The sequence below is a fragment of the Ptychodera flava genome, chromosome 2, assembly GCF_041260155.1.
Source record: "Ptychodera flava strain L36383 chromosome 2, AS_Pfla_20210202, whole genome shotgun sequence".
NCBI classification, from domain to species: Eukaryota; Metazoa; Hemichordata; class Enteropneusta; family Ptychoderidae; genus Ptychodera; species Ptychodera flava.
In genome coordinates, this window is record NC_091929.1 from 32,093,256 (window position 1) to 32,117,296 (window position 24,041).

The 24,041-nt window shown below is 38.6% G+C and overlaps 1 protein-coding gene and 1 long non-coding RNA gene across 2 annotated transcripts; both read right to left on the bottom strand.

The window, feature by feature from the left end:
* Positions 1-3,275: 3,275 nt before the first annotated feature.
* Positions 3,276-5,976, bottom strand: LOC139147956 (uncharacterized). Its single transcript, XR_011555841.1, has 3 exons — positions 5,827-5,976; positions 4,874-4,980; positions 3,276-3,663 (listed from the first exon to the last, which is right to left on the bottom strand). It is a non-coding gene; the product is annotated as an uncharacterized lncRNA (long non-coding RNA).
* An 8,033-nt stretch (positions 5,977-14,009) lies between these two features.
* On the bottom strand, positions 14,010-20,712 carry LOC139149845 (sialate:O-sulfotransferase 1-like). Its single transcript, XM_070721849.1, has 4 exons — positions 20,708-20,712; positions 18,774-18,958; positions 16,327-16,554; positions 14,010-15,209 (listed from the first exon to the last, which is right to left on the bottom strand). Exons 1-4 carry the CDS (start codon positions 20,710-20,712, stop codon positions 14,734-14,736), a joined length of 894 nt encoding a protein of 297 aa, XP_070577950.1. The 3' UTR covers positions 14,010-14,733.
* Between the last annotated feature and the right edge of the window lie 3,329 nt (positions 20,713-24,041).

Below are 24,041 nucleotides of genomic sequence, written 5' to 3' on the forward strand. Positions count from 1 at the left end.
TCACCATCTAGGTGTGGTAAAGCCAAGTCCAAAAAGTTACAAGGTGCTAAAAAATAATGATTTTTCAGAAAATTTTGGTCAAGTAACATAAGTCGTCAAATTTCAAGACAACTTCTATATAATTAAAAAACTGTTACACGTCCCTGCAAAAAGTACTCCACGACAAATAGGATACAGCGTAGATATGAAATAAAGAGGCTGGATGTGAAATGTTTGTGTTTAACCAGTCATTGCATGCATGCACGCTTACCTAGCTCCGTGTTGTCTTCTTCAGCGAAGCAGTGCGTTGTGAGAAAGCACAGACCGAATAGAAAACCCAGAACTTGGTGTCTTGCAACCGTGCGAAACGCCATCTTTCAAAACAAACTCGTGGACGAGGCTGTGGTATCTGTAGAGCTTCGTTTGTGACAGTGTATATCTCGACGAAATGGTAGGTTCTGCGCAAGTAGCTTCACTTCCATGTACTGTATTTATATAATCCAAAGTGTAGAATTACTCACGAGAAATTTGCCACGTCGGCATATCCATAGCTTATGAAACCCCATGAGATATCCGTCAGTGATTAATGACGTTTGTTTCGTTAACACGGTGAATTAACTTCAGATATTTCACTAATATTTCGCTTTATTTGATGACGATTACATTTCAGACTATTCCAAAAGCGATTGGCGTGTAACACAGCTGCGATCGCGCTCGGTCGCTAAAATCAGAAGCCTCTGCAGATACGTTATAGCCCGGACAGAATGAACAGAGTGAGAGGGCGCTGCGCAATTAAGGTTAGGGTCACTATGTTCATACAAATGTTCAGGGGAGGGCTTCTACAATTTGTGCAAGCATTTTTGGAGGGCCATTTCTTTTCGTGCAACGATTCTAGAATGAAATCTGACCCAAATATCCAAAACATGCCCTCAACTTGACGACCAACAATATCCAAAATATGCCCATGACTCGAGAACCAATTTTCCCAGTAATGTTGGCAAGCAAAATGGTTGAATTTATTAATTCTCCCAGTAACCATAATTGCAAAAATCAACTTGTTGGTTTGGCATAATTATATAGTCGAACCGTTTATACCGACCATCTTCTCATGCCTACACTAGTGTTTTTATGACACATGAGAGTAACATTTATTTGGCCTTTCCTTCCTTATCATATGAAACACATAAGCCATACCTGTTCTCAACTTCCATCGATTTGACACTTGGTGATCGTAGAAGATTGCTCTCTCTCTCTCTCTCTCTCTCTCTCTCTCTCTCTCTCTCTCTCTCTCTCTCTCTCTCTCTCAGACCACGTACACAGACGGACAGACACACACACTCGCACACACATACGCAAAGAACAAGATATTGCAGAGCCCTCATCCTACACCACGTAATCTCTAGTCGACCGGTTCAGTCTGGCTACGCGGCGGGAACTCAGCTTGATCTGGACACGCTGAAATTTATTTTCGGTGTTGTTTACTCAACTTTGCAGTACCAGCAATTCTTTGCAATAATTGCTGTGAGATTCTGACAGATTTACACCCTGACATTTACACATGATTCGAATAATAAGCCGACATTGAGTTTACATTTCTGCTCCCCATGAATTCTGTATGCTATTGTCGACGGTTATGATATGGAGTATTGCAGTTAACTTAAATTGTATTAGAAGGACTGTTTATATGTACATCTTACATATAAACAATCTCTCTAATATAATATCATAATACTGTACGTCGTACACTATTCGAATGAGGGATGAGCAATTTGACTTTCGGAAGTGTGGTCAGAGGAAGATTCTCTTCATGTTCCCTCATCCAGTATGAAACATACCCATCTGGAGTAGGCAGACGGTGCAAACAATGCAATTATCATGACTTGTTCGTGATACAAAATATGCCTATGTTGTGATCCATGATACCAAATTTAAATCCGCCAATACTCTTCTTTTCTTCGCACTTTGGAAAAAAAAACCGTGTAGATTTCACCAAATTCACAGCTCTCTGGAGGTCACAGCAAACAAAAATACAATCTTACTGTATTATTTTCAGAGTCAGCTAAAATGAAACATGAATGATGATTCCATATTTTAACATAATCTTGTATGCAGTGTGAGGTAGGGGGCTGATGATTGCTAATTACGTATATGGGAAGTTGATAATGCACGGTTTGAGAATTTCTGGTACCGCTAACATTAGAATATACAAACGGTTTATTTGCAGTTACTGGTAGCGAACCTTCACTGTACAAAGAGCTTCAAAATGAGCCCCAGAGCCAAACAGATTTTGAAAGGTTATGCAAATTACCTGTCACATGATAGTTATGTAAACAGTGGTGACACTATGGTAGCCAAAAGTTTCCCTATATCTAGGTTTTCCCAAAATATATAATATATGGGGGTTCTGAGCTTATTAACCACTAGAGAATTGTTAGCTTAAAAAGGTCAATTTCTTGTCTTGGAACCGTAAGCAGGTCAATATACAGAATTTTCCCTGTATAAACCTTACTGTTTGAAGGTTTTTGGAAAATTATAGCCAAACAGAACTCCTTCTCTCAAACCTTACCAGGAACTAACTCGACAGGTCGCTGTCAACTCATACAAAGCTTGCTAAACCAGTTTTACAACAGGACCAGCCGAGTATAAGAATTTTACAAAACAGGGTTTTCTTGACAAGAAAGTTTACCGAACCATCTTTTGTTCAGCTGGACTAGCCCTGGATCTATTCATGGTGTAACATGGGGCTGGGTTTGTCACGTTGGGTTCTCTTAGTGTATATCGTGTATATTTGTGCAAAAATGTTGTTTCGTCTTCTAGTTGTTGTCCGGCATTGTTGTAGGGCATACATTTTCTGTATGTTTTCCTTGTAACATGGAAGTCATCCATCCAGGGGAAGGCATGGAAAAAAAGATTTCTAAGGGGCATGCATTTCCTAGGGCACATAAAAATCAGCAGGAGAGCTTTGTACTGTTGAGAAGGTAGTTTGAACGAAAGCGGGAAGGTTTTGTTGAGTTGAGAGGAGGGGGATAGGAGGGAAATCTTTCGACATCGTAGGTTAGAATGCATGCGAAGTTTCTGATCAGATAATATTCAGTGTCAATCAGAAAATCTCTCTCTCTCCCTCTCTCTCTCTCTCTCTCTCTCTCTCTCTCTCTCTCTCTCTCTCCTTATTCCGTAGTCAAGAGTACAAACAGTCATACCATACCATGACATACAACTTAAACATTTCACGCGCTGATGACTCAAGCTTCGGACGATGCAAAGATGATAAATGAGTTCAACACACAAAGATGAAGTTTTACATTTTAATTGCTCAGACACGTTGTAGTTATTGCTACCGCGTATCCATTTTTATTATTCGTGCGTCAGAATAAAGCACAATGATGTCGATGATTACATGGATAAAACACTAAAACTAATAATTTAGGTTTCCCTAATAAAATCAGATAGTCATACTGGCATTCTGTATTATTAGTTGCTGTAATATGGAAGTCAATGCTGCGACGTAATGCAGCAACAGCCTAGGCGTTTTGTATTTCGGGTTTTAACATTTGCTCTTATCGTAGCCTTTGTATCTGCTGTAGAAGGTGTTGCGTGCAAAGCACCTAGCAGCGACGGAGTCACACAGGCAGACGGCGTGCTTGCATTTCCCCATAGAATCGAACAGGTAACTCCAACGAGGAACTGTATCGTAGACAAAGAGAAAACGTAAGAAATTGGTAGTGACGGTATATCTCAAGCGCTCGACGCAATTTTAACTTTTTTGGGTATTTGCTGTACGTAAACTTATTAAATTAGAAATTTAATGGGTAAGGCGTTGCACAGAAAAGATTACTGTTGAGATTTACCGACCCTTTTGTCGCAAAAAAAGTTCTGTGGAAAAATAAATGCGTTGATTACCTCCATGCAATGGTCAAAAAGTACTAGACGTATTAACGGTAACAAACTGTAATCAATATCTAAGTGTGTGTTTACATATAAATAGATACACAGATATATATATATAGATATATATATATATATATATATATATATATTTATTAGACGTATTAACGGTAACAAACTGTAATCAATATCTAAGTGTATATATATATATTATATATATATATATCATATATATATATATATATATTGGACGTGTTAACAGTAACAAACTGTAATCATATCTAAGTATATATATAAATATATATATATATATATATATATATATATATATATTAGACGTATTAACGGTAACAAACTGTAATCAATATCTAAGTGTATATATATATACATATATATATATATATATATATATATAATATATATATATATATATATATATAATATATATATATATATATTCTTTTAAAGATCATCAGACTATTGGTTCAACTGATAGATGGATATGACTTTAAATGTTGTAGTGTATCGTTATTTTAGCTTCGAACGGCTAAACTATGAACCTGCATTGCAGTATACTATCATGTGAATATGTATGATAATAACATTCTAGAACTGAAGTATAGAATTGAAGCATAGATAGTATAGTTTACGCTACAAACATCTCAGTGGTGTTTATGCATGTTTTTCTTCATCGGACCGTCAAACAGTAAATTTGATTCGTATATATTGCATTTTCTTCCTTTTTGAAACAGCAGAATAGTATGTTCACATTGCAGTATCTCATATTCTAAATTGGGCTGTCATTTCACACCATGCATACTTGTTGATACGTAAGGAAACAAAACATTAATTGAACGTTATAAGCACACATGAGGATCCATCCCTCCCTGTCTTTTGTGGGTCGTAAGAAAGAAAGAAAGAATTATATCTACAAGGATCATACGAAACACAAATATGTCAAACAATACGATCACGTTCACATAAAGGTCTGGGCAAATACGTTACTTACGGCAAGCAGTACACACGGCTTTGTAAGTAGCAATGTATGGGTACCACGACGGACATCCAGAGTTCCTGATGGCATTTCTGTAACACTCATCATGTGCCTCACAGCACCTTTTCAAAAACAGAATCAGAAAATATATACATACAGACTACTATATAGGTTTAGATTTTGCCCGTGTTTCTCGATCATCACGCGTTCATTTCTGTTTCAAAATACCAAATCCAAAGTATACTTTTAATAATCTTATTACTTTACTGCCTTAATAAAAACAGTGACTAGATGGTGTATTTTCTGGAACGAAAGGGGTATACTATCCCTCGGAGTTAAACTGCCGATTACTGATTATGTAGAGGATTCCGTTCCCATATGACCATATTCTCATGTCCGTCATAAAATTTTGAAACACCATGAAAGATTTTGAGGTTGCCTCCGTTGGTTTTATTACGTCCTAAACAACTAAATTGGTTACTTAATGGCGCGACAACAATACACGTTGGCAGGAGTACAACTTGACAATCAAAACGGTAGTTTTTATGGAGCAGTGATGGGGCTCTGATTCGGAAGAGTGCGTGTGTGTTGTTTTTTAACTGAACACTGCAGACCATGTGTTAGACTTGGTTCAAGTCTGAGATTTGTTACTGTTCGAGTGGGGTAAACGCCATGATTTATGTTCTGTTTTCATATGAAACGTGAGAGTGGGGTGAACGCCAAGAATGGGTATACCCGATACAGGGGACTTTACCCCGAATCTGGCAGAAACCACTGCGCAGACTCAAAGGTAAACGCGTTCGATCGCTAGGAAAACTTGATCTGGGCTGCCAAATTTTAAAAAGGTTTGTAAGAATTAGAAGATACACAAGATAAACTGTTGCAAACGATTATATTTTTTAAAAATTCACCGATTTGAACCAAGTTTAACCATGTGTCTTCTCAAATTGACTTTTCTTCGCGATTACCTGTCCACTCCATCGACTGCCCTCCCACTTCCGCCTTTGCCGCAGTAACAGCCATAGTTGTTGTAATCCAATGGGTTTCGCAATGTTGCGCACAATATCATGACTCCAAACTGCAAAATGTTCTTCGTACCGACCGTTCCTTCCAGTTGTTCATCTTGTGAAATTGAAGCAAAATTTAACATAAAGATACTAATTTGCCAAATGTGAATTACCGTTGATGTGACTGTAGCCCCGTTGTCAGTCACTAAATCAACAAAACTGACCGATTTGTCGTGACTGAAACCATAGATATTTTACCATGTATGTTTACTTTCGTAGGAACGACATGTAACCTATAAAATAATCACTTATAGGTAATATAAAAACAAAAAACTTCCTTGGGGTTAAATTATAGGATACTTGCGACCAACCTAACAGAAAGAAAGAGCAAAGACACTTTTAGCCATTCCGAATTGAAGATAACGGACGATTAAAATGGCCTTATCCTGGAACGGACTTTTCCTTCTTCTAAAACTGTTCCATTTGACGGCGCCCGCTAACTAGACCAAACAACATGAGTAATATTTCCAGGTTCCCCCTATTTTTACGTAATTTTTCGTGTAACACTAACATAGGTTGCACAACATTCTTGGGGGTCCAAGTAGTTTAAGTGGTTCCAATTGGTTTCACACAATTCCCCATCCCTTCATCTGGTGCGCACTACATACGCGGAACGAAAGTAACCTATGACTGAGTGGTTTGAAGAACCCAAAAGGTGTCATTGCAGCGAAAAATTCGAGGAATGATGAAAAAAGTTTCAATCTAGTGTACAATAGCCTGTGAGTAAATACTAGATCTGTTTTTCTCGTCTGTGAATAAAGCTTAATGCACGGTCCCTCCACATTTGTAGCGGGACCGTGCTTAATATTAAGGTAGAACGCGTCTCAAGCATATGTATGCCATGATGTATGATCCTTTCACGAAGTTTCAAAGAAATTGATTGAATATCCTTGTGAGCGCATGCATGGACGCACGCCTAGATGCACGCACGCACGCAACCATACTGTAAGTACCCCGAACTTCATGCACGGGGACTAGAGAGAGATTTGACATTTGACATCATGCAGATTGATGAGAGGGAACTAAAAGTGCCGGATGACGATCTTGAACCTTACGCAGCCACTAACGCAGTGTAAAGGGACGCTGATGGAGCTGTTGGCCCCTCTGTCTTTATGACAAACCCAACTTTACATTCTATTATGCCCCTCTGACAGTAATAAGAAATGGGATCTCATTCATATGACTGGTGGACCTTCTGTAGGAGGAAATTTGATGTAATATATTTCACGACATGTGCAAAGGTAGCAGTGCTGTTTGGTGAAAAGAATATATCAAAGTTTCTAAAACACACTGCGATATTTTTGGCTTTTTACACCCATCTAGTGCGGTGCAGATTAAGAAAGACAAACGATCACATTGTTACAGTAAAGCAAAGCCCGGACAAAGGCTGTGCGGTGTTATTTTGTATTACAATAATCTTGGTTTCTTCATAGAGTAAGAGAAATCCAACGTTTTCAAAAGACTGATCATTGGTGTTCTTCATAATGGTGAATAATGGTAATGAGCTCCGTCACCTGCATGAATATTGGGTATTTAAGTTGACCCTTGGCACGGGAAATAGTCATATTTTCCCGGCAGATGGAATATTCATATCAAAATGTAGCTGTGGTGGGAAGCCCTTTACAGCTGTTAACGTTACACAGTTTTTGTAGTTGTTTTTAACGTACGGTGTACCAGCGCCTAAAGGGGTGGGTGATTCACATGAAACCAGTTGATACTGGTTCAAACCGATTGGAACTGGTTAAGCTAGTCACGGCTGGAATGGTGGAATGTACGTCAGTGTTACATGAAGATGAACTCAGAGTGCCATGAAAATGGGCGGTTGGGAACCTGAAAAAATTCAACAGTATCGGTCATTCTCACAAGTGATTATGACGGTGTGATCCAAGTGCATAATTCTATCGTATGTCTGACTTTCTGTGAACTCAGATCAAACACTTATTGCCTGTATAGTCACTACACCTGTATTGGTAAGGCCACAGAAAGAAAGTATACAGCATTTTCAAAAAAGACAAATTTCTCCGAAAATCTTGGTGAAGTAAAGTTTGTTGCAAAATGTCAGCACAACTACAATATAAAACAACACATCCTGGCGAAAATGCCCGAAGATAAACGACATATTGTGTAGTTTCTATAAAGTGAGAGTCCTGGATGAATGTGAAAGGTTTGTGTTTGACAAGTCATTGCATGCTTACCTCTTTCCGTGTTGCCTTCCTCTGCGAAGCAGCGCGTTGTGAGAAACACAGACCGAGAAAGAAGCCCAAAACTTGGTATCTTGCAATCGTGCGAAACGCCATCTTTCACAACAAAATCCGCTACAGGTTTCGGAGGAGCGTTCGTTCGGCGAAGTGTTACGTTCTGCGCAAATTGGTCACTTTCATTTATTTATGTCTTTCAAATGTGTATTTACTCTACAGAAATTCGCCTCGTTGACATATCCATAGTTTACAAAATGTATCAAACCCCATGACGTTATCCGTCAAACTATTAGTTACGGTCGTTTCATTAAAACGGTTAATTAATTGCAGTTATTTCGCGAACATTTCGTTTCATTTTATGACGACTACATTCCACAATATCCAAACAACGATTGGCATGCGTTTTACTGCTGAAATTACTTTCGCTTGTTAAAATTCGACACTTCTGAAAAGATAGTTTGTATTTATGTTCAGTCTGGAGTTTTACAATACCTTTTTTTGTCTCTGCTATGTTGTTGACTTTACGCGGCCTGTAGCGTGAATGAGGGTCTAACCATTTACTTTCCTTTCAATAGAAAATGCACTTGCCTGATACATTTAGCAAAGAATGTCGGCTGACTTGCAGCGTGTTTGCAAGGTTATATCTGATTGGTCGATTGTCATTATTCACGGGAACTTAGGAGTTTATTTGCATTATTTAATTGTAATGGTAAGATTCTGCCAACTAATCGGATAACAGCTTCCAAATCGCTGCAAGTCGGCCCAGGAATGTAGCGGCCATTTTGAATTTAATCCGGCCCCATTCTACAATTGGTATAGCCACAAACTGATGACGTCAAAACGCCGTACACAATACACAGTGCCGTAAATACAAGGCGTCTTTGTTACATGCGGCGATTTGACGTCATCACTTTGTGGCTATACCACTTGTAAAATGATGCCTTTCATCCCAAACTTGGTCCTTTTTGCTCCTGATTCTGAACCCACTAAGAGCTTCCTCACCAAACGAATATGCGTCACTCAGTTGGAAGTTTCAAACGTCTGTTACAACTTTCCTTGCGGAAACTATAAACCCACTATTTAATTTTCAAAGATAATTTTTAACCCTTTGAGGAAATATCAATATTCAATTTTCACATCATGGTCCGTTTAAAATTCACTGACTTTTTGATCCTAAAAACCGAGTCCACAATAGAAGCATGCCAGCGAAGGATTGCAATCATTGCGGGGTAAAATATTGTGCGGTAAAGCACATTCCATCTCAACATCAATATTCTTTTTTCAAGTGGATTCGGTAGATATTTTCGAGCATGTCAAGTAGAAATGAATGCGTTTCCTTCTGAATCACAAGCGTGCGGCCATTAACTGATGACGTAAAACCCGTACGTGTTAGATATATTGTAGGGTGGTCAGGATGAAAATATGTTCTTTTCCTTCTCCATAGATTAAATATGTTCGATGGAACAAGAAGAGTTCACATACCTTATTTTCAAAAATATATCGTTTTTTTTTTCCAGTTTCAAGTCACATGAATAGAGTTTATTTCTTGAAAGGCGGAAAGGTACAAAAATGTGACTCTGTAGCTCCGCTTTATGTTATTTTGATCATTACTTCCCAAGGCCTGGATGTCTAACTCCGTCTTCTGACATGGTACATCTCTCTATACAAGGGCTTGAAAACGGCAGCTTTGCACATTGCGATGTATATAATGTCAGGATCTTTATCACATGCCTTCGTCTGATCAACTTGACACATTACCTACGGATTTCCGTTATCTCGACAAAAGGATCACGGATCGCCAGCCCTCGTATCTCACACTGCATACAGATTGTACTATGAAATGTAATCATCGTACAGGTTACTTTTAGCGGACTCTGGAAATAGTTTTGTAAGATTTTAATTTGTGTTATTATTAATTTCAAGTTGGTAAAATCCACAATATTTGCATATTTAAATTTGGTATCATGGATCACAATAAAACTATATTTTGTATCACCGGACAACTTATCATCGGTTTAATAAAGTGTACATGTATAAGTAGTCTGGCTATGAAAGATAATTAATCAATATTTTATCTAATCAGATCTTGCACGAAGCATTCATGCGTTCATTTGCACATGTGTCACTGGCCTTGGTGGCGCCTGGAGGACAAATATTTGGACCCTCAAATTTTTACAATTCTTTTCTGATATACCACTTGTGGGGCTCCTTTTTAAAGCTCTTGGAGTAAGAAAACTTCAAAACGCCTTAGTTTTTTTTCAAAATCGAAAAGTTTACTTTTCTCCATCGACTTAACACAGGGTCGGCGGCCATTTTGAATTCCAAATATCGATAAACGTTAGCTTATTTGTTTTTCTAGTATAAAACTGTGCGTGGTGACCCTTGTTATTTACTCTTGTTTTGATGAGAGAATGGTTGTAAGCTTCATCGATGATAGTGTGAGCAATATTTTAGTCTTTCACTTACGATGCGTGTATTACCTTGAAGGGTGGTTAAATTAACATACTGTTTTAGTAAAATGTGAAAGAAATTCACGTTTTAATTTTGAAAAAAAATGTTCACTGCCCAAACCGTTGAATATTGCGTAGTTTGTTAAGTCCACCTCCGCTTGAAAATGTTAAATACTGGGTGGGAAAACTATGGTCAAATGGTATATCCCCGAACTCGAGTGCCTATTATAAAATTTTTTCTGATATCATTTATGTCCACTTCAACTCTTAATCATGTAAGTTTAAATGTCGCCAATATATAATTTAGTATTCACTGAAGCAGAAATGTAAACTCACTGTCGATCGTGTGAATTATGCTCTATGAACATTATGATGTAAATCTGTCAGATTCTCGACTGTAATTACGAATATTTCCTGTACTGTAAAGCTGACTAACAACAGCGGAATATGAATTTCAGCCTTTTGAGATCAGCCTGCGTCCCGCCGTGTAGCCAGACTCAACTAGCTGGCAAGAGATTTAATGTGTGGATGTAGGTTGAGGGCGCTGCAATATATGTGTGTGGGTATGTGTGTTTGTTTATGTATGTGTTTGTCTGTCTGTATGTCTATATGTTGTCTGTCACCTTTATATGCGTCTCCTATCTATCGATCTGTCTGTCTCAGTTTCTGCATGTCTGTCTGTCTGTGTATCTATCGATGGATGGCTGCCTCGATGGTTCGACTGACGGACTGATTGACGCACGCCGGGGGAATCAATGAGTTGTAGGTGAGTGACCGAAAAAAGTTTACGGAAGTCTTAGTCATCTGAGTTCAGTATTTCAAGATCTTGTCCGCCTTCTGTCAGAGTTTAAGGGTGAGCAAGCAATTGTGGGACTGCACTTTTGCAAATTTCTAAGTCATCTGTTCACTTACGGAGACAGGATATTAGCATTTATCCAGCTTAAGTCATTGAATTAAAATAACTTGGGCAGAACTTAAACTGCGCGAATGCACTTGGGACTTACAGCTACACGAGGGTCAAGATTTTCCCAATTATGTTTTAACAGATACCATACTATGACATGCACCTTGGCAACTGGAGAATAAACGTTATTCAGACTGAAAATAATGTAAGCATGCCACACAATTGATTAAAAAAACTGATCATGCATATTGCCACCCCCCCCCCCCCCGCCCGGCATGTTGAGTTTCAGGTGTGGGAAGAGGGTGTACTCTCAGCTTTAACATAATTTCAACCACCAAAGTTCCGCCACTGAAATGAAGTAACAGTACGACATGTGCGTTCCTCCGACATACTCCGATTGACTCTCTCGTAAGTCGTGATAACATGCGCAGACACGACAACCACACCCAAAAGTTATCTACCTTAATGTTGTACGAAGAGGGAAGATACATAAATTATGCATAACCTTGGACCACCCGACGAGTGTAGCCAGCCTTTGATAACTATACGAAACAAGTTTGTACTGGGGAACGAATATATATATATATATATATATATATATATATATATATATTATATATATATATATATATAGAGAGAGAGAGAGAGAGAGAGAGAGAGAGAGAGAGAGAGAGAGAGAGAGAGAGAGAGAGAGAGAGAGAGAGAGAGAGAGAGAGAGAGAGAGAGAGAGAGAGCGGGGGGTTTCTCATTACAGCATTAAAAGTTGGTCATTTATAAAAAACAACAACCCTATCAATTACAAACTGAAATATTTCAGCATAAATTGAAAATAATTTGCTGTCTCTTTACTTGTCGAGATAGCATGTGAAAATACTTTACTGATGTTCTTGGCAAGTGTAAAATTTTAGCAATGGGGTTTACTTAATGTCTCGTACGCACAATAAGTTGCGACGTTCCAATAAGCGAACTTCCTCAAAGCTCTTCATGATTCCTATTTCAAAATAGTAAGCATAATTGTTGCAAGGTTCCTGCTTTTAAAGCAACCTTGTTAGTCTTGCTTTGTTGATAATGTTATGAACTTTGCGCATAGAGACTTAGCTCTGGATATTATTTATGATCGCCAGGTCTTGTCTGGTGAATAGCAGACGGGCTGCTAATACCGATAACAGAACGTCTTCAAGTGGACAGTGTTGAATTTGATTGCGGTCTTTCTAAAGATACTTCTGGTGAACTATTACTTGATAATTGTGTCTTATATAGTTCATTATCGTAGAGGTAGAACGCGCCTCGGGACAGATATTCGGACTCTTAAACTTTTCCAATTCCTTTCTGATATACCACTTGTTTGGGTTCATTTTTAAGCTCTTGGTGTAAGAAACTTTTCACGGTCTTCGTTTTTCGAAAATTCTGTTTTTCCCATAGAGTTAACACAGGGATGGCGGTCATTTTAATTTCAAATATCGGCAAATCTTTGGTCATTTATTGCTCTAGTATCAAATTTGCACGGTGACCTGCGATTTTTTGTTCTTTATTTTGAAAGAGAACGGTTGAAAGTGTATTGAGGAAAGTTTGAGCAAAAGTTTAAGTCTTTGACTTTCGAGGCGCATACTACCTAACGACCAGCAAATGAATGTTTAAAACATCTCTAGTCAAGTTGGCTAAGGTAATGTACGGGATTTTTTTATTTTGAACCTCTGTGCAATGGTTCCCATAGATGTTTGTCAGGACGCATGCTGTTTGTACTTTCTCGAGATTGAAAGCGTTCCAGGGCCGCGCTCACGGATTCCGGAAATTCGATACCCAAGGTTTGGTATGCAGTGTCCGATGTCTTCACGTACACCAAAGGTGCTGCACAGTTGGAATAAATTTGTGTAGACAACGGCAAAGCAAATAAAACACTGGAACATAGCCGTGTTTGATTAGCCGGAGTAGTCACTAATCGGACAACCAGTGATCCTCGACCGCCGCTTTAAGGTAGAATGCGCCCCGGGGACAGATATTCGGACTCTCAAACTTTTACAATTCTCTTCTAATCTATCACTTGTTTGGGGTCATTTTAAAGCTCTTGGTGAAAGAAAACTTTTCACGGCTTAGTTTTTCGAAATTCGAAAATTTATTTTTCTCCAAAGAGTTATCACAGGAATGGCGGCCATTTTGACTTTCGAATATCGGTTAATCTTGAGTTATTTGTTTCTCTATTACCAAAATTTGCACGGTGACACCCGATTTTTATTTTTATTTTGCAAGAGAATGGTTGGAAAGTATAAGGTTTTGCTTTCGAGGCGCGAACTACCGTAAATGATATTGTTTAAACTTTCCTAAAATGAAACTTTAAGCTTTTCCTTATCATATCAAAAAAAAAAATTCAGGGGTCTCCGTACAAAGTTTTGTACTAGAGAAACAAATTACCAGACACCGATATTTGAAATTCAAAATGGCCGTCATCCCCTGTGTTAACTCTGTGGGCGAAAACTTGGCCTACAGGGACAACGTGGATGGTATAACCAAATAAAGAACACTTTTAACGCTCAATATGCTCATATACGCTTTAATGTGCGAGTTGTCCAAAGCAGCCACAGTGGTGCCACTTTTGCCGCACAAAAAAGATGTGGCAACTTGAATACAACATTGTGTCTATGCTGTTACATTAATCCGTACGTTGTTCTGGCGAATAGCGCCATAAAATGAGTGTTTGGCGCGTTTGTAAATAAATTTATTACATGCCTCGTATAACGAACGTTATGGCAACTCATCGATGACGTCACAGGCCGCATATCATTGTTTGACTGAAAGTGAACCGGAACTATTTTCAACTTGACAACCTTGGGATTTAAAAATGATCAAGTTACAAGTTTACATAGGAAATCCAATTTTTAGAAAACTGTGCATGAAAAACCGATAAACCGCATACATTTATTTACATGTATGAATGCGCCATTCGACGATGAAAATCGATCTATTTTATATGGATTTTCGACTTACATGAAAATATAGCATATGAGTGTCATTTGCAAATAAACCAAACATTTGGAGTGAAAACTGTGTAAGATAGGCATTGAATAAAACATTATTGCCCAAACGTCGAACCATGTATCTCAGGGGCAAGCGACCATTTGCCCTCCTGACGTCAAGCAACGTCACGTCCCTTAGGCACATAGTCCCTTGTCTTGGCTGTAATATATGATACGAACATGACATCATTGAATCATAAACACGGATTATAAGGGATCGTGACTGGCAAGATAGATTTGTGAGTTTAAGATTCACCATTCTCTTGAAGGAACACTTTGAACCCTGGGTAATGGAAAGACCACAAAACATGGAACTGTCTCAGTGATTTTATATCAAAACGTCTTTCAGGTATTTGGTAAAATACCAGTAGGTATATTCTGCCAGGGTACTGGATCTTGTCCATGTTCGACCAGGAAGTCAGAAACTCTTTCCATGACCATCTGTGCGTAACGTTTGATAGGCGGCGAAGAACATCCCTGTAAAGCTGCGATTTGTCACTGTATTTGCGATGGTAGTTCCCCTCTATATTCCCCCGCACACATTCCAGTCTCTCGTTATCGACTGTCAAATTCAGGAACTTCACCACACGCCGTAATTCACGAACAGCGTCCTCTTTGATGTTTTCATAATGAACTACCAGGATGGGCTTGCCTATTCCAATCCAATTGTTGACAAATCGTTCATACAGATGCACTTGCCATTCCAAAACAGAGAACCATTCTGAGGAGAAATATTGGAACAAGTATGGTGATTGTAAAGATACATGTAAATTAAAGGCAAAGATATTCCCTGCTAGATTGGGATTTGGGGGAAGAATTTTTGTTTCTCGTTTGGTGGGTTTCGTTTTGCACCTAGTCAATTCTTGGCGCGACGGATGCTGTCAAAGGGAAAAATTGAGGTGTCATCTTGACCGAATTTGATCAACATGTGCAGATATTCGAAGATCACAGTTCCAATATCACTATGGCGCTTAGCAAACGGCTTGGATTCAAAACTTTATATGAAATACTAGAGTCAAAATTAATAAAATTACTTGTAGTAATAAAGAAAGTGACCAGACGGTTTGGAGTTGAAATCTTTATCAGAAATATCACAGTCGAAATCAATAAAATCAAATAAAGTAAACCGTTGCACAAAAAACATCAACCCCACCCCTCCGCCACCCCAGGGGATTTACTGTTGTACCCTATGCCTCACCTGCTAAAATACGGTAGTTTGATACTTGTGAAGCAAACTGGTAGAGTACGGTTATCGCTTAGACTTGGTTCAAGTCGGTGAATTTTCAAAAATAAAATCATCTATAACAGTTTCTCTTGTATCTACCCTATTTCATACAAACCTATATATTTGGAATTTGGCAGCCCACGCCAGAGGTTTTCTAGCGATTACACGCGTAACCTTTGAGTCTGCGCAGTAGTGAGTTAGTTTCGGATTCTGTGATTCCGGGAGAAACTCCCCTGTCCAGCGTTCACCCCTCTCATTGCGTTCACCCAACTCACGCGTTTCACATGAAAATAGAGGACAAATCATCGCGTTCCCCCCTCCTCCCACTAAAACATTCACAATCACAGACTTGAACAAAGTCTAGGTAATAGCTTTGTGTATACCATATTGAACAAACTGGCGAATAGTTATCACACCTTCATCAAAGCGATGCAAAAGTCGTTCAAAAATGCATTAAGCAAAGCAAGACCTATTATAGATCCTTGAGGTACCCCTTTCAACAATTCTAGCCATTCACTAACACTGCCAGAAAGCGGCTTGACATGCTGTAAACAGTAAAAGGCGCTGTCTATGATTAGCTGAATGACCCCTGCTCCAAATTCAGTATACATACCTCTGTCGTTTCTCAGGCTACTATTCCACGCAACCATTCCAGTTTGATTTATTGTCTCTCTGCGATTTCTTTCTGAAATTGCAAGATTGCAAGGATTTCGGAGTAATAAAATCACTGCTCGAACTTGCCGCTCAACTCCTGTCAACCCAGGACGGTCAAAGTCGACCCAATGCGTTTTAAAAGTCAAAGTTGTGCCACTGGTAATGTTTTCCATCTCCCCACCGTATCCTGTTGACAAATGCGAGGGGAAATAATGGTCATTTTAATTGAAGTTGCCACTACCACTTATATCCACCATTAACACGATTGGAACTAAATTGGGATCATTGGATCTTCATGTTTTTCAAATTTCTCAAAAATGCTAGGTGCCCTATAGCTGAATGTTGCAATATTACAAATTGCTCATAAAAAAGCAGATGAGCTTATATTTGCAGATGAAACTGACAGAACTTCACCATTAAATTATCCCAAATTAGTTCCAGTCGTGTTCATTATAGTCGTAGTCATCATTTTCTCCTCCTCCTCTGCTTCCTTCTCATTATCATCATCATCATCATCATCATCATCATCATCATCATCATCATCATCATCTTCGTCGTCGTCGTCGTCATCATCATCATCACCACCATCATCATCATCATCATCATCACCACCACCACCATCACCACCACCATCTGTATTCTATTGACACAATTTTTTTCTTTTCATGAAATGCTTATCGTAAATGATAATAAACAGCTTACGAAGTGATAAATATAAGAAAGTACAGACATTCAGACTATATGCGTAGCATAACAGACAGCGATCCCAGCAAGTTTTGGTGGGTTCATAAAATTACCTGCAAAACATCGACTATAAATTACCCCAAAAACAGCCATAAATCCAAATAATATCGATCGTACGCAACTCAAGTGTCAGATAAATCCGCACCATATGTATTGACAGGGTCATTAAAGTCATACTGTCACCTGTTCCAATTTTACCACAGTTACCATGGAAAGAGAAAATCTAACCAATCACAGATTTTAAGCGGGTTGCCGCTTTTTAAAGACAGCGCCCCCACATGGGCATTTTGAATATTAAGGAACGCCTTTTTGACCATATATGGGCATATTTAGATTACAGGTGACTGTATACCTTTAACTAATTAGCATACATTTCCCGCATATACCGGAAATAACGTCAACGCCTTCTTGATCTGTTATAAAGGCAGCCAATACCGATAATAATTTTACCATATTGTCTTATCAGGAAGCACTGTGTACATTTCTGGCACATTTTGCAAGCTTGTTCAACGAATCAACAAATTTTGTAATTTGCTCGGAAAAGTCAGGACATTGTTTTCAAGAGAAATAGGCTTTGTGCTATGATATTATTCATAAAATACGGGGATTTATGTCAAAGTATATTGTGCAGCGGAGGTATTGTCTCTCGGACAATACCTCCACTGCACAGTGTAGTCGGACATAAGTCCCGGTATTTTGTGAATAACCTTATTATAATTCACCTTCTTGTCCAATTTTAGCAGAAAAATGTCGAAATTAAGGCGTTTTTAAGCTGAGTAACCGCGAGTTGACTGGGAACGCGTTCAGGCGTCCGGTATTAAAGTGAAAAGAACGATATTTTTACCCGCGCAGCGCAGTGCACGCGGTAAAAATTTTAGGTTAGCAGCATAATATCACTCATGTTTTTTTCACGCATATTTGGGTCAAATTATCACCTCGCTTCGCTCGGCGTATTTCCAGCGAAACATGCTAATTCTCCCCCCCGAGTTCTTATATCCGCAATCAAATAGTCTCGCTTGCCAATTATAACCTCTAATTCGCAGGTTCGGGAATGACCGCTATTCACTGCGTGAAATACTGAATGTTTTCGAAGTATATTTCATGTACAAAATGTAAAATCTTCTCTTGTTTCCCCCCATGGTGGTGACGTTAAGGTAGTATGAGGTCAAAGGTCAGAAATTGTGCAATGACACCTAAAGTTCTCCGCGTCAAAGCATAGACCCTCGAGAAAAACTCGAGGGTCTACGGCCAAAGTTATTTGACTCCGCGTCCTCTGATACCGAAACTGACTCTGCGACGAAAATTTTTAAAAACAATTACATGATTTGGTATCATTTTTATTATTTACCTTCAAGTGATCGATAACCGAGTGTGTTTTAAGATTTAGTTCAGTTCCAAGGGAACGTTTCAGAAACATGGTTCGGAAGAAAATCATGGGTACTTCAACTTCAATTAGGAATATTTTTCAGGGTTCTCTCCATGAGGATGTGCGAGCTTCGCCACCCCCTCCTCTGTTTTCATGTGTCAATAACCTTACAAAAGGTTACATGTTCACGGGGGGGGGGGGAAGGGAAGGATATGCAAATTCTGCATCGTGATTGTCCCTCTTTGTTTCAAAGCTAATGAATAAGACTTCCTTCACAATAACTTTGAGTAGCTTACCAGTATCCGCTAACACTTGATATCGGTACTGTGAGCCGTGTAGAAACCGGTCGCTTGTTGTATCAAGTGACGGGTCCACGTATTTCCTGCACCGGGTGGGCTCGCTAGAGCTACCATCGGGAACGTACCGGGGGCAGCCAAGCGAACGGAGCAGTTGAGTTCGCGAGATTTCACATCGTGGACATCTGAAATAAAAAGAATGCACATATTTTTCAAAATTACTGGATCAATAATGGGGATCCCGAGGCAATGGCCATTATCGGCGACAATGAAACATCGCAACCAGTTAGCCCGAGGCAATCACCAAAATATACCACGAGATTTGACCAGTTTACTAATATATGCATGAGCGATAGATAACAGTATATTGAAGTTCTAGCATGGAATATCAAAAAGAGACTTTTTCTCTTGCCGAGAGCTCACGCGTGTGACAACCGTGCTATATCGCGAATATGTGACGGTTCTTATCACGTCTTGACCAATCAGATCGCTGCATTTCCACCATCAATATACTGGTATGATATAATATGAAATAACTGTATTGTGATGAAGCAAATATTATACATATAGTCCAAACAAACTACTATGTGCCCGAGGGTAGGTGACCATTTGCCTTACGCCAGGAGAGCAAATGGTCTCCTGCCTCGAGGGTACATAGTCCCTTGTTTTGGCTACAGTATTTTATTATATTCCTTTCATATAGTTTTCATTCCTAAATGTTTGAGTTTATTTGCAACTCATTTGATTTATAGACGAAAATTCGCTGAAAATAGCACAAACATCGCGTTGGTGTATCATCGTTAAGCAGTTTATCGATTTAAAAAAAAAATAATTTTCCAATAAACTGGATTTCCTATGTAAAACATGTAATTTCAACATTTTAAATCCCAAAATGTCAAACTGAAAATAGTTCCGGTTCACTTTCAGTCAAATGATGACTGCGCGGCCCGCGACTGCACCGAGGGGTTACCATAGAATCCTACGGAGCGCGCGATGTTTGATATATGAGGCATGCAAAAAACAAAGTCAGGTAAATCTTCAAGCTAGCAACACCAAGCATAGATTTTTGGCTTTTTCAATTACATCCCTCACACTTCACTCCCTAGTATAGCTCCACAAGTTTGATCGAATACACTGTGACAGCTAACCATCTTCATTGAATTCTACACTGCCGCCCTGTATGTTCTCGGAAGACGATTGTCATGAAAAGGGTGCATTTACTCCCATCAAACCAATATTTAAGCTTTCATTATAGAAGTCAGTCGGAGGAAGTCTATCTGATTCATTACATATGACTAAAACTAAGACCCTCGACATAAGGTCATATATGCAGAGGTGGTGGCAAAGTAACTGCACTTTTGGTATTATTGTAATCGTTTTACCCGGGAGTGCGTCAGTAAGGTAGCATGCGCGTCGGGACAAATATTTGGACTCTCTAACTTTTACAATACTTGATTAGTCTACCCTCTTATGGGGGCCTGTTTTGAAGATGATTCATTTAGACTTTCACCGGCTTAATTTTGTGAAAAGCGAAAATTGTATTTTTCTCCATTATATGTTAGTTAACACAGGGATGTGGTCATTTTGAATTTCGAGATTCGGTAAATAGTGAATGTGTTCTGTGCAGATAGCTGTAAGTCAAGGTCTACATTTTATGTCCCTGCCACTTCAATTTTGCATCAGTGATAACTGGAGAAAAATACATAAGGAACAGACTCTTTTGGAAAGCGTTGTACTCCTGAATGTGAGTGCCTTCGACAAGTTGGCTTAATAACAGCATGTGACTCATACCAACGTAAACAGACCATGACGACAGTAAAATTGCTTTTTGAAAATAATTCAGAATCTGGTCGTGTGTTTTTTGTTTCTAACTCTGACAACTGAGTCGGTCACATAGTGAATACATGTAGTTAAAACAAAGATCTACAACTTACATCATATTGCGTATAAACCCTGAAATGTGTTTTCAAATGTCTGTCAGGGCAAGAAAAGTATCCGTTTGCAGTTAGTGCTTGTATCACAAATGTTGTCAAAGTGTGGCCGTAGGCGGCGCGCCCCGACAGAATGTTCCGGCGGTGGATTTGGAGACGCACACTCGAGTGTGTGCAAAATTACATGGCCGCTATCGTAAAAAAAACAAACAAACAAACAAAACAAAACAAGCAAAAAAGAAACAACAAAACACGAATTAATCCAAGTAAATATCACTTGGTGATGCGTTAATCTACAGAATTCTGAGGGAAATCGATTGCCCAATTATGCCTATTTCAGACAAAAAGTGATAATTATTTTTACTTTTAACGATTGAAACATCTTTTTCCAAAGCCTTCATTGGCTGATTATTATTTTTTCCAACATAAATGGATAATTCCCCACCCCTTCCCCCGAAAGTAAATATATCTCCCCTTACCTTGAACAATAACTCTATGCTTCGACACAGGAAGTGGCGCAACACTGTTGGCAATCAGAGGTGTGAATATTCCACGTTGAAATATCACGGCAATGAAAATGTATGTCGACAACGAAGTGCAGAGAGCAGCAAGGCAGTGCTTTAACTTATTATTCGTATTACCGGTTGACATCTCTGAACCTAGAAAATTCGGAAAATATCGGTACCAAAGAATTATATACATATATGTATGTATGTATGTATGTATGTATGTATGTATGTATGTATGTATGTATGTATGTATGTATGTATGTATGTATGTATGTATGTATGTATGTATGTATGTATGTATGTATGTATGTATGTATGTATGTAAGTATGTATGAATGTATGAATGTATGTATGTATGAATGATGAATGTATGTATGTATGTATGTATGTATGTATGTATGTATGTATGTATGTATGTATGTATGTATGTATGTAATATGTATGTATGTATGTATGTATGTATGTATGTATGTATGTATGTATGTATGTATGTGTGTGTGTATGTATGTATGTACGTACGTATACATATATATATATATATATATATATATATATATATATATATATATATATATATATATATATATATATATATATATATATATATTAGTGTAGGGCTAAGAATCCATTCACTTCTGTCTGTAGATTGCAGGATGTATGAAACTTAAGATAAAGTAACAGATATTATTACTTTGTATTTGAAGTAATTTGTGTTATTAATTATATCACTCTCCTTTAGCATCGACCACTGTAATTTCCCACGAGGACATATGTATACTTCGATATATATATATATATATATATATATATATATATATATATATATATATATATATATATATGTGTGTGTGTGTGTGTGTGTGTGTGTGTGTGTGTATGTATGTGTAATACAAATTACTTCAAGTACAAGGTAATAATATATGTTACTTGAGTTTCATGCATCCTGCAATCATCAGACAGATGAAGTATGTATGTATATATGAATCTCGCTAAATTATGAAAAGGGTTTAAAGTTTGGGATGAACAAGTTTCATGCAGAGAAAGAAAATACTGTGTACTTGTACCTGTGGATATTGAAGTGCTATTGAAGTACCCTTGCCGAGTGGAGGGACTGTGGTATAGGCTTTTACAGTCCAGGACTGTGATTTCACAATACTTTGGTACGGGATAACACCCATGTATTGTCCGCGGTAAAGTCAACTCGTGTGCAAATATACAAATATTTGTTCACGTCAAGAACAACCATGTGCGCTACTTTCAATATTTGAACAAGGAGTAAGGAATTGAAAATTCCATCCTTGTAACTGCTCACTGTAGTACACAAGTTTGTGTGCTACATCCATGACCGTGAGGTTAAGTGTGAAGTGGGGTTACATCATGCTTGTGTGAGAAGCCTTGCTTTTTGACCTCAATATCATCTAAGATACGTGTGTCTATCATAGCATAGAGGTAAAAAAGTCCATTGTCAGCGGGAACAGGGGTAACCAGTGCGAAGATGGGAAATCGCTCCGAAGTAAAAATAGAACACATGTTTTGGCGATGTCCCTCTGGGCAGCGACGCATGAAACTTGTCAAATCAATTCCATATTTTTATCTATGCTCTCAACAAGATGTAACATCTATCTATTCCACTTTATTCACAATTCCTTTCTTTATTTGATTTGTGGATACACTGTTTACTCCACTGTTTATTCGTAAACGAAGCGTAAGGTAAATGTCAAATGGAAATCGAACGCTTTCGTCGCTGTACCTCCCCTTCTACCACTGCATCCGGACCGTGGTTCAACCATGCGATTTTCAACCATTGGGTAGTAGAATTTTCGTGATAGACCCCGGATCAAACATGGTGCAACATGCTCAAAATTTTCGTTGAACTGCATTTGACCATGGAAGGCAGTAGAAATCAATATATTCAAGTCCAATAAAATCCTATATTTCCGTCATAAAGCGCGCCATAAAGCTAACTTGTCGTCGCTTATTGGTGTATAGGGTTGATTTCGGCATGGAGGTAGAAAGAAAGAGTTCTACCTCCATGATTTAGCCATGAAGGTAACGTCTTGGAGGTAGCACAGATACCAAAATTAGCACAAATCTACTGCCTGCGTGATTTAGAAGACATACAAATCATAAATGTGGTGGTTCCAAAGGACCGTGACTGTCTTTTATCAGACCAAAAACATTTGCAGGCTTGACAGGTAGGGAGTAGGTCACCTAGACCCCTGCCCGTTTCGACACCAGTAATGCACACCCCATGTCGCTGGTTGTGGTCACCTCGACCCCAGTACCCTAGTCACTTCGACCTTGTCACACTTTATATGACAGCATCCTGTTATATGACAACATTTTAGATATATCGCGCGACTTGCCTGGCAGAATTGACGTTGTTTATTCCGTGAAAGAAATCTGCTTTCTTCAAAACATTATTTTAGCTGTTTAGATACGCAAAATAAATGGCGACAAGTGGTCTTGTAAAACAATACAATGCATCGGCCTACGCTTGCCTATCGAGGTATATAGGGCATGGTGCGTTTCCGGCGTTACTAGCTTCCACTGAAGCCCTTCAAAGTGTTACCGAACAAAACTGACGACATGCTTTCGAGATAACGCTACAAGTTATCTTCTTAATTTTAGAGAAGGGTATGGGGTCAAGGAGACAAGGATGGAGGGATCGAGGTGACCAGAGATGACGGGGTGAAACAGTCAGAGGTCAAACAGTCCAGCAGCCATGATATTACATACAACCCGTGTATGTCACTCAGCCGTGAAAATCATCCGTTGTTTTATGACACTATCTGTCGGAAAACAATCATTTTTTACTTCCCCATCGA